General features: G+C 40.4%; 1 protein-coding gene across 4 annotated transcripts in view; it reads right to left on the bottom strand.

Moving 5' to 3' along the window:
• Positions 1 to 13,536, bottom strand: part of Enpp2 (ectonucleotide pyrophosphatase/phosphodiesterase 2) — a 79,174-nt gene that overhangs the window by 29,498 nt on the left and 36,140 nt on the right. For 2 of the 4 annotated variants that reach the window (XM_027431406.2, XM_027431407.2), the window contains exons 12-14: positions 9,462 to 9,617; positions 7,439 to 7,547; positions 1,500 to 1,625 (exon numbers count right to left, since the gene is read on the bottom strand). In XM_027431406.2, the coding sequence (XP_027287207.1) occupies positions 1,500 to 1,625; positions 7,439 to 7,547; positions 9,462 to 9,617 (391 nt within the window). The remainder of the gene's footprint in view (positions 1 to 1,499; positions 1,626 to 7,438; positions 7,548 to 9,461; positions 9,618 to 13,536) is intronic. The other 2 variants (XM_027431404.2, XM_027431405.2) reach the window with 1 other exon arrangement.

Here is a 13,536-nt window from a genome sequence, read left to right as displayed (position 1 = left end):
CTATCATAAGGCCACCATTGTGCTCATCAGTGCCCACCTCACTGTCTCTCCCAAAGTGAATGGACAGCACAATTAATTCATCACTGGTAGTCCGATTCTCCAGCAAAGCTGCTCATCTACTCAATCTCCCCATTACATTTACTGTTGTCAGAAACACTCTGTTTTGTTTTGTTTTCATTCTTTGTTTTTGAATTACAAACAAGATTGAATTACATGACAATCCCAGTTCCCTTCTCCCTCCCTTCCTCCCCTACCACCCCCCTAACTAAAACCCTCCCTATCACATATCCTTTCTTCTAATCTACACCTGACTCAACCTTTCTGCTTCCTCATGACCTCTGCATCCTTCCTTTTCTTCCCTTCTCATTCTCGTAGCTCCCTCCCCCCTCTTCCCATGTTCTCAATTTGCTCAGGGGATGGTGACCCTTTCCCCTTCTCCAGGGGACAAAGTTAGTCAGAAACATATTTTGAAATAAACAAAGAAGCAAATTCTTGCATGCACCTTCAAACCCAAGTGCTAAAATAAAGAGGAATCCTTCATAAAGGCTCACATCCAGTCCAAGGGAGCAAAGGTGCTGAGGCCACCAAGGACAGAAAAGGACATGGAAAAAAAGTAAGAAACACCAATATTTTGTTGATTTCACAACATTGACCTTGGAATACGTCCCATTTGTGTTGACTTAGGAACATAACTTAGGAAAAATTTAGGTTTCCAAAGCTTTGAGCCTGTTGTCAATGGTTTATTATTCTGAAGCTTCTGTTTTGATATAGCATGTCTGAAGTAAAAGTATATGTACTTAGAAACAAACAATATATGCTCATATAAAAATACCCTTATGTGACATAATACCACGTACAATTGATATATACAGTGAAAAAACTTTTTTAAGAGTTAGAGCATCCACACAGTTTTCAAAACCTAGATGGCAAAGAGACAAACTAAAAGTTTGTGCTAGTGGCCTATCTCCCCCGCAACATGCTTTTAAAAAAAGTTAAAACAAAGATTCACAATTCCTCTAGGTTTTGTTTTATTTCTAATTTTTCAGAATAGTTAACAATCTCTAAGAATGTAATTTTTTCCTCTTATGAATTCTGTACATCACTTTGACAAAAGGAAAAAGCCAGGATGTACTGGGGAACTTTGAGGGTAGAGTGTTGTTGGTTCTGTCAACCCTGAGACTCTACCTTCACCAAGGGACTACCATGCCCTGGGCACAGGAAAATCTTTCCCTATAAACATATGTTTATGCTGCAAACATGCTTCAAGTTAAGTGCAATTTCCAAATGATAAAAACAAGACAAAATGCTCAGTCAATGCTCTTCTATGCCAAGAACCATTTAAGCAATACATATCTGCAAGTCTTCATAGATACCAAGACTTTTACATCAGATGAGAAAAACTGAAGTTCAACTAGCATTTCCCTAACTCCATAGAACAAGTCTTTACCTTATCCATTGATTATTAGTTGAATTACTTAATATTTGAAGAACCAACTTACATTTAGGATTATTGATAAATTTTGATCGAATTCTTCCTAGAGTTCCAGGCACCAAAGTGATATCATCCACATTAGTCAGATAGTTGCTCAAGAACTCGGTTCTGTCACATGTCACGTCTTCCATTCCTATGGGGATGGAAAAACACACATACACACAAGTTCTGTCAGACTGTATTAAAGTTAAAATCCTAAAACATTCACACAGACACCGAAGATGGCATTCTAACTCCTTTTTAATTAGATTATAGTGACTTAAGAAGAGGAAACTTCATCTCTGAGATTGTTTTGGTCTGACATTTAAAGACGTAACTATACAAACTTTCTCCAGATGTTTGTTCCACCATACTATCTCACATACAGGAGGAGATTGAAAAGGTGTCACCTTGGTTATTATTTTGAGTTATTGAGTAAGAGCAGCAAGACAAAAGTTGAGGGCCAGGGAGATGACTCAGTAGGTAAGGGTACTTGTCTCCAAGCCTGACTACTTGAGTTTCATCCGTGAAGCCCATTCTGACTCCTACATGAGTGCTACAGACTCTCTCTCCTCCACCCCTCTCTCTCTGTCTCTCTGTCTCTGTCTCTCACACACACATACACAAAATAAATGAGTAAATAAATGTAAGAGTGTTTGAAAAACACAAGCTATTGGCATTCATTATGAGAAATATTCACTCATTAAAAACAGGCCCTCTTGCGCTTATGGGGAGGTACTCCAAGTCTACGATCCCTACCCAATGGAGGGAACAGAAGAGAGATAGGAAGGCAGACACATGGTCCTCAGGCATGTCACATGGGTAGGTGGGGTTTTCAGCATGTGATTATGGCCTCTCACTTGAGAATGGTGGTCTTGTATCACAAGGATGGGTACAGTTAGTAGTGAAAGTCTACATTCTTGCCTAAAAATGGAGGCCAATGGCATGTGGCAAGATCGGGGGTTTAACTGACTGCATGAATCTGAGGTCCCCATATGGACATGGGGGCACAGATAAGGTAGGGAAGGCAGTAAGGAGCTATGTAGTCCTTGGATAGGTCAAAGGGGGTAGTTTCACATGTATAAAGCTGTTCTCCTCAATATGCTATAAGCAATTTTTATATCAGAAAATGTTTAGAAACTTCAAGCAATACTAAACAGAAAAAGATATTAAACATTTCCAGAAATCAGAGTGTTGGGAACTACTAATACCACAATAAATTGAAACAAAAGAAACAAACAAAGTAGACCCTATTGCTTCAATTTGTTCCTAGCAGGATAAGTGGGTGGGTATATAAATGACTGGAATTTCACTTCGGCTTCTCTTTCACAAAATGTCATTTCTGGGGCTGGAAAGATGGTTGTGTGGTTAAAAGTATATACGGTTCAGAGGTCAATTCTCAGAACCCAGGTCAGGCAGATTACAAGCGCCTGTAACTCCAGCCCAGGGGGAGCTGATACCATGGTCTCTGCCAGCATGCATGCACACACACACACACATATACACAAATACATACACATTCACACACAGATACACACATATTTAAATGATGCCACTTCCTGTTCTTTTTCCTTCTAGTACATTTTCTATCTTAAGGATCTAGTCACAACTCCTCACTCTGTCTTCACTGGTGGCCTTGGGTGTTACTGACAAACAATACTGGCAACAAGAAATGAGGGACAGAAATCAAAGTCAATTCAAATGACCACCCAAACTGAAAAACAAAATAATGTACAAAAACAAGTTGTAAACAACAGAATTAGAACCGGAAGTTAGCATCTGACATTCAGAAAATGTCCAGTGGGGGATTTTATTTTCACCAACCAATATTCTTTCCAACCTTCAAATTTGTTTTCTGCCTTCGAGCAAGAGAAATTCTCAATATTTTGAAAACCAATTTAAATCTTAAGACTATAAATTCTACAGACCTAAATCTCACAGAGATCATTGTTGACATGCTTTAGAATTCACAAGTTGAACCAGAGCAGTGAAAGTTCACACTGTAGCTGGTGTCACCCCACCCCTATGGTTTGTCTCTCTGAAGTTCTCGTTATCTGTGGTCAACAGCAATCCAAACCATAACCCTGGAAAATTCTAAAAACAAATAATTGACAGATTTTAAACTGCCCTTCTAAATGGCATAATGAAATTGCTGGCTACCCTGTTCCATTTTGCTCAAGATGGAACATTTATCCAATGTACACATTTATCCAATCTACACAGTAACTAGGAGAGATCATATTCGCATAATTGTTTGCAGCATACTCTCCCAATTGATATGATTTATTTATTTATGATTTTCTTTCAAGACAGGGTTTCTCTGTACAGCTTTAGCTGTCCTGGAACTCTCTTTGTAGCCCAGGCTGGCCTCGAACTCACAGAGATCCACTTGCTTCTGCCTCCCAAGAGCTGGGATTAAAGAACTGTGCTACCACTGCCCGGCTAATTGATGTGTTCTATTGCTAGTAATTGCTGATAATTACTATGTCTGATTTATAAATTGTATCTCACCATTACAAGTGTATCAGAAAAGGCAGACTTACAAGATTAAACACTAACTATAATCACAGGCATCTACTAGAAGTCACAGAACATAGTCTCCTTGTTCAAGGGAGACCACTGAACTGCCTTCCACAGGCTAGCATATTAGTATTCTCTAAGAGGGAAAGTAAATGATTCTGTAAAGGATCGTAAAGGTTTAGATTTAAGAAATGTACTCCAGAGTGGTCCAGGTCTGGTAAAATTCAAAAAAATCACTTTTGGAGATCCCAGATGGATCTCTTCTTTTCTTTCTAAAATTCTTTTTGTTATTGTTGTGTGTATTCATGTTAAGGGGTGCTACCGTGTAAATGTCGTGGTCAGAGGACAACTCAATGGAGTCAGTTCTCTCTTTGTAACCTTTCATGGACTCCAGGGAATGAACTCATATCACCAGGCTCACCTGGCAAGCTCCCCTACTCCTTAAGCCATCTCATTCGCTCTTTTTGCTCCTTTTTAGTTTTTAATATCAATTAGTATGAAGAAGGAGTAAAACATTTTAACATAACACAATCACATTATGTTTCGTTAAAAGTCTTTTCTTTCTTTATTTTTTTTCTGAGACAGGGTTTCTCTGTGTAGTCTTGGCTGTCCTGGAACCCACTCTGTAAGCCAAGCTCACCTTGAGCTCACAGAGATCCACCTGCCTCTGCCTCCCGAGTGCTGGGATGAAAGGTGTGCACCACCACTATCCAGCATGCACCACCATCACTGCCAGGCATGCCTTTTCTTTTAACATCAAAGCTTTCAGGATGAAGAAGTTAAAATAATAAACAGCTACGTGTTCCAGTAAAACGTTACCTCAGAAAGGGAAAATTCCCCAAATCCAGATGAATGGAAGATGGAAAGAATCTTCTATTGTTACGTTTTGACAGTCATTTCAGTAGTTCGAACATTGTGCAATCTCCCCAGGTTTCAGAGAACATCGGCAAATGTGCCCTGGGTTTCTCTGGAATCCCCCCTGCTTCCCTCCTGACTGATTTTCCCTGTGTGGAGTCCGTGTTCTCATTCTGCTGATGAGGGAGATGAGATTTGTGGAAGCAGATTGCATACAGATTGCATAAGGTCATGGTGAAATCTGAGCTCCGTAGAAACTCATTCTGTCAAAGCCCAGGGCCTGAAACACTAGGGAAGATACCTTGTAAACCATAGGTGGCCTGGCTTCCCAGGACCAATGGATCCATTCATTTTAGCAATCTTCACATTCAGAAAGGGTTTTACTCTGTCTATGACCTTTATGGTGACATGTGACTCCCTGGGACCATCTACTTCTTAGAAATCTGCCTCCAGCATGTGAGCAAATGCTCTCCACACTTCTGGGCAACTTAAATTGAGTTAGTGTGTCACATGCTCCCAATTTCCACCCTGTCTGCAGCTTTCCACTAAGTCAAACTAGTAGAGAATGATCTTGTGGAGGGTGTCATTTAATCCACTCAGTGAAGCAAGTTAACGTCCACAAATCCCATGCATTGCCTACTTTCTCAGATTTTCTAGAATGCTCTGGAAATAAAATTTTATGAGCCAAAATTTAACTAAGCAGATTCACTAAATACTATTAACAGAATCGCCAAGAAGTCAATCATTTTTTTTAACAGCCCCCTATAACAAGGATGTTATTACAGTTCAGTTTCATAGTTTCAGAAAATCGGTGGTAATCTCTAGAAATGAGTCCACATATCTATGAATAAAAATGCTCTCTGAAAATCAACGTGGTATTAATATGAAGCTCGTCACTGCTAGCTAGCTTTCATAGTATTGGAAGTTGCTAAGTAGGCTGCTGGGATAAAAAGTCAACAGTCTTAGTCAGCAATGCATCCTATGAACTACAGTGACCAGCGTGGCAAGAAGCCCCACAGATGGCCTAGTGGCATGAATGTTATAGGGTAATTAATCACTCTCTGCTTGGATTTCAGGCCTGCTCTATAGGAGGAAGCACATGTCTGGCACTGTAAATTTGGCCAAGAATACATGGTTGATGAGCGTACAAGCCCCAGGAGTAAATCTGCTATTATTATTTAGCTAAGAGCACACAGTTTCAAACTATGCTCTAAATTTGCATTTCTATACCTATAGATCAATGAAGCTTTCAGCTCTCATCAGGGTATTTTCTTTGTGCAATGGACAACAGTTAATGCAGAAACTCACACCTTGTCAAGATGCAAAGAGTAAGTGTCTGAGGAGTGCTCAGCCATAAATGGAACATCTGTATCACAACCCTTTCCCCAAGGCTCAGCGACCATTGCAGAAGGCGGGGTGAGAAGAGCATAAGAGCCAGAGACTGGAGTTAAGGCAAGAGATAAACAGCATCTTCTGGACATGACAGGACAATTGCATGAACTCACAGTATCTGTGGTTGCCTGGACAAGATTAAAACAGTCAACATTCCATGATGACTGAAGAGCTATTGACAGCTAATGAGTCTTAGGCAAGGGGAGTCAGTTTTCTTTAAGGATGTGTCCCATGGTAAACTACCATGTTCCAAAAGATGGCCCCAAAGTCATGAATGTATGAATAATTAACACAAATTGCACTTAGTGGATCATGTAAAAAGGAAAAAAAAAGAGGACAAAAGGATGGGAGGAAGTGAGAAGGTTGGGTTGGATCTGGAAGGAGTGAGGGGGAGGGCTGAGGTAAGTGCATGCACGTGTGTGTGTGTGTGTGTGTGTGTGTGTGTGTGTGTGTGTATAAAAAAGGAGAAAGAAGGGAGTGAGACATCAGGCCACTTTCTACACTACTTCTTCCTCTTTTAATGGTCTTCTGTGTTGAGGCCTTGATTCGGGCCTTGAATTCCCTCTGAGAACTCCAGGAAACATTTGACTTAAATGTCATATCTTTGACAAGACATTTGCACCTCTGCCCCCTTCAAACATTCAAATTCCTATTTTAACCACACAAACTCTGTGGGCCTCTTTTGGAGACATGGTTCACAAAGGCAGGAGACTGTCACCTGCTATGTGGAAGTCACAGAGGAAGTCATTAATATCATGTGTCAGTTGTCTGTGACACTGTAATAGGAGACAGAGTTTTATAGAAAGACCTCTCCTACAAAGAACAGGAGGATGAAGAAATCCCTGGCTCTGTCCAACTTGTGTATCATGACCTAATTTCTTTCCCTATCCTGAAGCAAAGGGTGGGGGAAAGAGAAATTAAGAACAGAACTTTGGATTCTGAGAGCAATGATTCCTTTTCTCAACACCCTGGAAAATATCTATCCATTCATTTGTTTGTTTGATTGATTGATTGTTTTTGAAACAGGGTTACTCTGTGTAGCCCTAGATGTCCTAGTATTCATTCGGTAGACCAGGGTGGTCCCAAACTCACAGAGACCGACCTGCCTCTGCTTCCCGAGTGCTGGGATTGAAGGCCTGTATCACCAATGGCCCTGCAAAACTTCTACATTAATAGCAAAGAAAAAACATGAAGCCTTACCATGGTCTCCAACGAAGATAACATTCACACACCGGTGCAGCTTGAGCTGTTTCAGCCCATCCATTAACTGTCCCACGGTTTTGTCAATCTCCCTCAGAGGATTTGTCATCTGGAAAAAGCAAGTTAGTCCTCACATACTTATTTATGTGTTTCTACCTTTCGACTTCCATAGATCTTCTACCCTTAGAATGTTCTGGAAAGAAAACTTCTGGCCCAGAGGCAGAGTTTTGTCTAGGGAATAGTTTCCCACCATTTTCCGTTTAAAAAAATGTAAATAAATAAAAAGGTCTCCTTAGTCCATCCCTTTTGAAATATTTTGATGTGAAAAATCACAAATTGCTGAGGCTAATTCTTTTTGGGGCACAAAAAAATGGCTTTCCTGAAATGTGAATGCATTCTTTAAATCCAAGAGTTTTAAGAGTGAATAGAAAGTCAGATGGAGAGTGGAAATCCCTTGTTCCCTGTGTAAAATTCCCAGACTTTGAACTAAAAAAAGACATCGGCTGAGAGAACCAAAGACATTAAGTTTAGAGGTTAAAACCATCACTTTCTCCTGGGAAATGAATTAGATTCATCACTTGTTCCAAAGACCCTAACTGCCTACCTCAGAGAGCAACCAATTGCCTGCAAATGAAGCTGTCCACAGGACAGGCTACTGCTTCTCAACTTTATTCTTTTCAAACAGATTAAATAAGGATCCGCAAGAATCCCAACAAACAAAAATGAACCACAGAATTTGTTCTGTTTAGACTAATGAAATACAAACTCCCGATGCTTCTCAGAGGAACATTTCCAAAGCCCAAGAAACTTAATCCACCATCTCCCACTGTGGCTTCAACGGGAGTCCCAAGCGCCCACATGCACATAGGATTGCCTCCCTAGACTCATCTGAGGAAGAAATGCATAGATTTTTAAGAAACCTCACAGCAAACATTATACGATAGATGGATTTTACAGCTTAGGTACCAAACACACACACCCACACACACACATCCAAGATAACCAAGATGAAAACAAGAGACCTGAGCATCACTTCCAACCAAACACATTATGGCAGTTGCCATTTGAATCTTCTCAGATGATTCAAGACCTTTCTTTGTATCATTTCACCCATGAAATGAGGCGGAGGCCTTTTATTCTTCATGGCAGGCGTCAGCATTCCAAGTCACAACTGAAAGTTGCAGAAGGGGATGTGCCACAAAACCTGAAGGGACTAACAGATGTGAGACTAAGAGGTATTTGTCTGAGAAACACACACTGTCCTCCAAGATCCATGTCTAGACATGGGAAGGCAAAATGCATAACACATGTCTATCCTTGGCACTGAGCTATTTTCCTTTATTCAATGGGACAATTCAGGTAAAATCCAGAACCTACTTCTTAGCAATCGGGTTCGTAAAGAAAAATATGCCTCAGAGGAATTTGGAAGTTTTAAGGAAATGAATAGGCAAAGGTTCTTTTGAAGGTAATTGCTTAAAGTAAATCTTGTTACTATCATTTTTTGAGAAACATGCAGATCTGTCTGCCTATCATTCTCTCCTTGTTGCTGACTCAACCACTCTCTCATCCACGAAGGCCTCTGCTAGTCTCAGAAAGAACACAGCTCTAACACAAGTCAGTGTTTCTTTGAGTTCTAATCTACACTGTTTTAAAAGACACATCCTGCTACCTTCTAGATTCTTCTCAAGAGGCAGCACCACAAATCACGGTGACTTTTTTTTTCCCAAGCAGAAACACCAGCCCTCCAAACTATCACTCCAGCTTAGAAGGCAACATCTGTGTGGGGTCAACTAACTTTAAAGAAGATAAAAGACTCCTTTTTTCCCCCTGTCATACTGAGAGTTTAAGTTGTCTTCACATCACTGTTAACCCTAAATTGACCAAAAGGCTCTGGAGTAGAAGTCAAGGATAATATACCAGCTCTCCTAAACCTTACCCAGACTATTTTCAAACCAAGGCACCAAAGGCAGCCTTCAAACCAGACCTGGCCACCGCAGAGGTTTGGAACAGTAGATAAACTTACTTTGTCCTGACGAGTTTCCGCTGCATAAGGATCCATCCTATGTAATTTTCTTCTTCTTTTCTTTGGAGGAGCAACTGGTCTTTCCTGTCTCCTCTTAGGGGCAACTCTCCTCTTAGGTCTTTTAGCCGGAGTAAGAGGTGAGCCATAACTACTCTCCTGTGCTGGCGGATAGAGATGTCTGCACTCAGAAGGTGTCTGTCCCTCTGGGCCAGATAGTAAAGCTCATCTGGGGTCAGCAGAGTCTGAGTTAGCAAAACTAAGTTCTCCTTATGGGAGAACACATTGGGACGAGAGGTGATTCAAGGCCCTCTATGGAGAGAAGCCTCTGACCTGGATCTCAGTGTGGTCACAGCTCCGTGACTGCTAGCTGGATAAGATTTCAGAGAATCTAGTCATGTGGGTAATTGTGACTGAGAAGCCCATGTAGAGATACTTCTGAAAGTGACATTGGACAGGCTCCATGGATTCCTGTGCTGGGGAAGAGACTGTCCCTTGGTTACAGACTTTGACCAAGCAGAGTCAAAGTCACTTGGTCTCTCTAAGGTGAGAATGAGGTTCATGTAGGTGGTTCCAGTTCAGAAACTGGTTGACATCTATCTGATCACACCACCAGATACATCAGAGGGCTCTCAGCTTGCGTGTTCCACCAAGGACAAAATGAAAGAGAAATAATAAACAGTCCTGAACCAACTCGTACACATCAGGACATTCAGGAAGACAGAGGAACATAGGACTGTGTGTTTAGAAATCCTCTTTGAAAATTAGAACTAAGAAAAGTCACTGAGGTTTCTTCATCAAGGTAGCATGAGCACTCAGACTCTTGCTATGGGAAGCGGGCTCCCTGTCTGAGGCAACAGTGATTCTCTAAGTATTCTTTGGAAACCCAGAGAGCAGTAACATCTAACCATCAACTGAAGGAAGAGCCCCCAAGGGCTGGAGAAAGCCAGCCCCTGATTTGCCAATGGTGCAAAGGTGAATTAAAAGCAGCAGACCCTGCCATCTACCTAGCTGCCTTATCTCTTGGCAGGACTGTTCCAAGAGCCATTGGGATGCAGGCAGGGGCAGGAAGAGGAACATTGTTAGTGTAACCAAGGAAACATCTGCCATGCAGTTGCTCTGTTCCCACGGCAAGCAGCTGCAAGAGCACTTCTCTTTCTGTCTTACCCTTTCTCTCCGGCAGAGCAATCAAAAGTCACAGCCCCATAGACTTTGGTTTGGTTTGCTTTGCTTTTAATGCTTCTGCTTAGGCAAATCTCCATGAGAAGAGCAGGAAAAGGAAGAGGGTTTTTCCATGTCATGGTCACCGAGTACATTCTGCGAGCGCTCAAATCTGCCCATCAAACTCTAGGCCATTTGCAAAAGACTCCAACATTCCAAAGACGCCCAAAGAGAACCCTTCCAATTGCAGCAGGTTAGAGGAGCAGAAAGAAACGGGAGTTTAAGCAAACTGAGTTTTCATCCAGTCATTACAAAGGCATGTTTCTCTTTCTTCAAATGTTAGAGGTAGATGAAAGCTAAGTTTTCACTGACCAGCCATACTTCAGCCTGAATTTAGAAGTTTCAGCCTAAGGTTATTCAGAGGATGGGGGCGGGGTGCAATCTTCCCTGCTTTTCAGAAGGATTCTTTACCATCTGAAGGTAGGGACCAGCCAGCCAAAGCTCTGCCTCTAGGCCCAGAAGAGCAGCCGAACAAGAAGTCACAGAGAAAGCACAGGTCAAAGAGAAAAAATAGATGGTGCCAATATCAAAAGCAAGCATATTTTGAACATTCACCATTACACTATGAAACCAGGAGCAGTACACCATTTCTCCAAACTGTTAGCCCCGTGTTTGGCCGTCTCAGTTAAGAGCTTTTGAGACTCACCCTGAAAAACAAGTGTACTCAAATATTAAGCAAATAAACCACAAACTTCAACTGAATTCATCTTACTGTGCCATAAAGCTTTTTGCTCACTAGACTCATTTCAATTAAATGTCAAGCAAAGATTCTTTTCTTAGTATTTGTGAAAGTATGCATTTTAAAAATAACCTTTTATCTAGTGTGTATAATGCTGTCATGCCTACTTGATATATATATATATATATATATATATATATATATATGATAAATAGGGATATAAGCCAGCCAAGCTTATGACTCAAGAAAGGTTTTTCTGGCTTGCTTTGGTTCTATTTTAAAATCCTGAAGCCATTTCATTTTGATTTCAGTAGAAGTTACTTAGAAACATCTGAAAAATAGTTGAAATCTGAAAATGTCCTTTTCTTTATGAGAAGAATGTGATCAGACTATCATATACTCCAACATACACAATAAATAATGTTTACCCAGCAGATAGGGAAGAAAACTCCAGCTGCAAGCACTATTAATACTGAAAAGAACATAATGAAAATACTTCCAAGCCTTATTTCAAAAACACTATGGGGGGGAAAGCTTATATGTTTATAAGCATTATGGACACAGGAACCATCATTATACCAAGTTAAAGCATTTTTCACTGTGTTTCATTTAGCCATAGCTCAGTACTTCCAAACAACTGGGTTATTTCTTACTCAAAATACATATCCTTTCACAAGGTAGCTATCATGACACTCCATGAATCACGAACCCAGAGACATCCTTGGAAAAGGACGTTACAGCTAAGCTCTAAGAGATTAAATGTGTTATAATTCATGTGCACTGTTAAGAGCCAGCTCTTGCCACATCAATGATGTTTCCTTTAATTTGAGCACAGTTATTGGTAGGTGCTTCACTCATTGGCTGGTTGGTTCCGTGGGAAGAAGGTTCATGGTCTGGGAGTCTACCACAAATCCTCCACTTAGCAAGGAGCGGAAACAGCCTCCAACCTGTTTTAAGTACCAGCCTTGACTTTCAAAAGAGTAGCTATATCAATATCAATCCCTCTTTTTTTCTTTTGAAGAATATTATTCAGACAAAGTTGGACTTTTTAATAGAGCACATGGAACGAGTTAGGTGTTTAGTGGGATGGATTTTTTTTTTGACATTTTAATAAAATCTGGTTTCTTTAGTTCATTTTAGATTAATCTCAAAGAAAGTCTTCCCAAAGATAAAACAGCCAGGCTTGCTTTTTTGTGTTTCATCATGCAGATGTTTATCTTGTTTTATCATTTGTGTTTCATAATCACACAATGATGCTTAAACATCAAAAGGATAAAAAAGAGCCTCAGATTTATATGACTTCCAGGATTCAGGACAAGCTGTGAATGGCTTCCCATAGTTATCAGTTTCAAACGCTTAAGAAAATTCACCAAACTCTGAATTGATGTTGAAGCATTCAGAAATCCTTATGGCTTCTTGGTATTCACTGTCTTTGCTTAGACATAGAACAATTTGTTCAAAACTGCTTAAATCAAAATACATTTATCTGTATCTCTAACATATCTGCTGAATACAGTGAATTTAGAGAAACTGTGCCATCACAGGCTTCCAGAGAATCGGAGGCAGTATCCATCAACCAAGACTTTTAAAACAATTTACTCAGCTCAAATCAAGTTTTACATTGTTGTGTGACCTCTGTGCCCCATGGGGGGGGAGGGTCAGGAATGGAAAACATTTAAGATATTTAAATTTTTTGACTTATAGACTTTATCATAATGCAAAATGGTCTATACTGAAATGTGAGGAGGAATTCCTTCTTAAATGAATGAAAACCAGTCATAGGCAAAATATATATTTTGTAGATGTAAAGGTATAGTGACTTCTACCTTATAAACAGATTGTTTTCTATTGAGATGGCTAAGTGTGGCCAGGGCGTAGAACTCATTTTAGCTTTGGGAGTGCTTATGGCTTAACAGTGCGAACATTTCCATCCAAATCCCCTATACCATGTAATATGTCTACTATGCTACATGTCAGTTTTAACCCTATGCTAATCCTTAGCTGGGGCTGGCAAAATAACTTTCCCTCTGTGAACTATGTAGTCATTTTATAGGAGTTAAGATTCAGCTGTGACATCTTGCACATGAGGAGTTTCATAGATTCCTTCTGCCCTATGCCACTGGTGGCCAAACTTTCACCTTGTTCCACTAATATCTTCAAGGCTGGAAATACCCCCAA

The sequence above is a fragment of the Cricetulus griseus genome, chromosome 10 (genome assembly GCF_003668045.3).
Source record: "Cricetulus griseus strain 17A/GY chromosome 10, alternate assembly CriGri-PICRH-1.0, whole genome shotgun sequence".
In the NCBI taxonomy this organism is placed as follows: domain Eukaryota; kingdom Metazoa; phylum Chordata; class Mammalia; order Rodentia; family Cricetidae; genus Cricetulus; species Cricetulus griseus.
The sequence above is the reverse complement of the archived record's forward strand: the minus strand, read 5'-3'. Positions and strand labels throughout refer to the sequence as shown.